Here is a 573-nt window from a genome sequence, read left to right as displayed (position 1 = left end):
CCGGGAGGAGCCGCCGCCGCCGCCGCCGGGATGAGCTCCCTCGCCTTCGACGACGCGGCCCTGGAGGGGCTGGCACCGTCCCTCGGCCTCTCCGGGGCCAACGACATCGACACGGCCCTTCTCAGCGACATCGACGGTGCGTCCCGAGCCGGGCAGGGGCGAGCGGGGCAGAACCGGGGGCTCGGTGCACGGCCGGTGACCGGGCTGGGGAGTAGAACCGGGGCTCCGTGCGTGGCCGGGGGAGCTGGGTTCGGTGCGATACCGGGGCTCGGTGCGATACCGGGACTCGCTGCGATACCGGGGCTCGGTGCGTGGCCAAAACCGGGCTCGGTGCATGGCCGGGGTGAGGAGATCAGGCTCGGTGCACGGTCGGGGAACCGGGACGCGGGCTCAGCGCACAACCGGGGCTCGGTGTACGGCCGGCGGGAGAGAAATCAGCGTGTAAACGGGACTCGGTGCACAACCGGGCTCGGTGCGCGGCCGGTGCACCGGGGCACAGCCGGAGAGACACCGGGCTCGGTACCGGGCCCGGCGTGTAGGAGGTGGTGGTGGGGGGGACACAGGGAGCTGCTC

General features: G+C 73.5%; 1 protein-coding gene across 1 annotated transcript in view; it reads left to right on the top strand.

Moving 5' to 3' along the window:
- The first annotated feature begins 6 nt into the window (after positions 1-6).
- Positions 7-573, top strand: part of SREBF1 (sterol regulatory element binding transcription factor 1) — a 22,953-nt gene continuing 22,386 nt past the window's right edge. The window contains exon 1 of the mRNA XM_014936163.1: positions 7-136. Coding sequence (XP_014791649.1) covers positions 31-136 — 106 coding nt within the window. The 5' untranslated portion in view covers positions 7-30. The remainder of the gene's footprint in view (positions 137-573) is intronic.

The sequence above is a fragment of the Calidris pugnax genome, unplaced genomic scaffold, assembly GCF_001431845.1.
Source record: "Calidris pugnax isolate Ruff unplaced genomic scaffold, ASM143184v1 scaffold17, whole genome shotgun sequence".
NCBI classification, from domain to species: Eukaryota; Metazoa; Chordata; class Aves; order Charadriiformes; family Scolopacidae; genus Calidris; species Calidris pugnax.
Note: the sequence above shows the minus strand (reverse complement) of the source record. Positions and strands in the feature narration are given on the sequence as shown.